Consider the following 966-nt stretch of genomic DNA (forward strand, 5'->3'; position numbering starts at 1 on the left):
ATTTCATGATTTTTTTACGTACTTTTTGCAATGTTATACGAAGCAATGCCTAATTGTTTTCATTTTAAATTGAATTCATAAGTGAAATGTAAAAATTACTGTTTTCTATTTTGGAATCGTTCATAAGTCAAGTACTGTAATGTTCAGAATTTATTTATTGAAGTAATTGATAAATAATGTTTTTTTTATTTGGCTTATAGACTTTTCTAAATGTTATTGTACAGGATTTTTTTCTAATTACCCTAACTGAAAAATAATTTCCCCTTTGTATTCAGGTTTATTTTTATTTTCATGAAGGAAACCCATCACGTAACTAGTAAACGTAACTTGCTAAATGCTTTGCTGAAGTTGTGATTCATCACAAAATATGAATACTTTAATTACAGGATTGTTGAGCCAACGCATACATCTAAGGTTACGTAACTGATTTTCCTCATCATCAAGGATTCTATCAAAACCGCCTATGCAAAGCATGCTAATTTATGGAATGTTCCCTGTCAGTAGGTTGTCGTAGGTTTTTATTGTTTATCCTGTTTGAAATATTAATTAGAGAAGCATTTATAAAATTCATATTCATTGTGACAACATTAAAGAAATAAAGTAGAATAAACTAAAGTAAAACAATCATGACCAGAATGTATAATAATGTTAGATTTTCATATAAAGCATATCACATAAAGCATCATATTAAATGTAGATAATAATAATAATAATAATAGTAATAAAATTTTACAAAATTCGTTCATCACATTAAACATAGCAAAAAGCGTTGTAAACATCCTTTATCATTAAATCTTTATTCCATTATTACTGTAGCTGACTGTAGATTTTACCTACAAAGTTTTCTGCTGATTTCATTATCCTGAAGACAAATGAGATATATAATTTGATTTTTCATATTTTTATACAGTAGACATTGAGTTGTAACGATATTGTAAACGAAAAACAAACAGACTAACTGAAATC

The 966-nt window shown here is 26.6% G+C and overlaps 1 protein-coding gene across 1 annotated transcript; it reads right to left on the minus strand.

Annotated features, from left to right (window-relative positions):
* Positions 1–833: 833 nt before the first annotated feature.
* Positions 834–858, minus strand: Tsp_10743a (conserved hypothetical protein; the record flags this gene model as incomplete). The annotated part of the gene is made up of 1 exon (XM_003373709.1): positions 834–858. A coding segment is annotated over exon 1 (25 nt), but the record flags the coding sequence as incomplete, so codon positions are not given.
* Between the last annotated feature and the right edge of the window lie 108 nt (positions 859–966).

This window comes from Trichinella spiralis, assembly GCF_000181795.1.
Source record: "Trichinella spiralis strain ISS 195 chromosome Unknown Scfld6, whole genome shotgun sequence".
Classification (NCBI taxonomy): domain Eukaryota; kingdom Metazoa; phylum Nematoda; class Enoplea; order Trichinellida; family Trichinellidae; genus Trichinella; species Trichinella spiralis.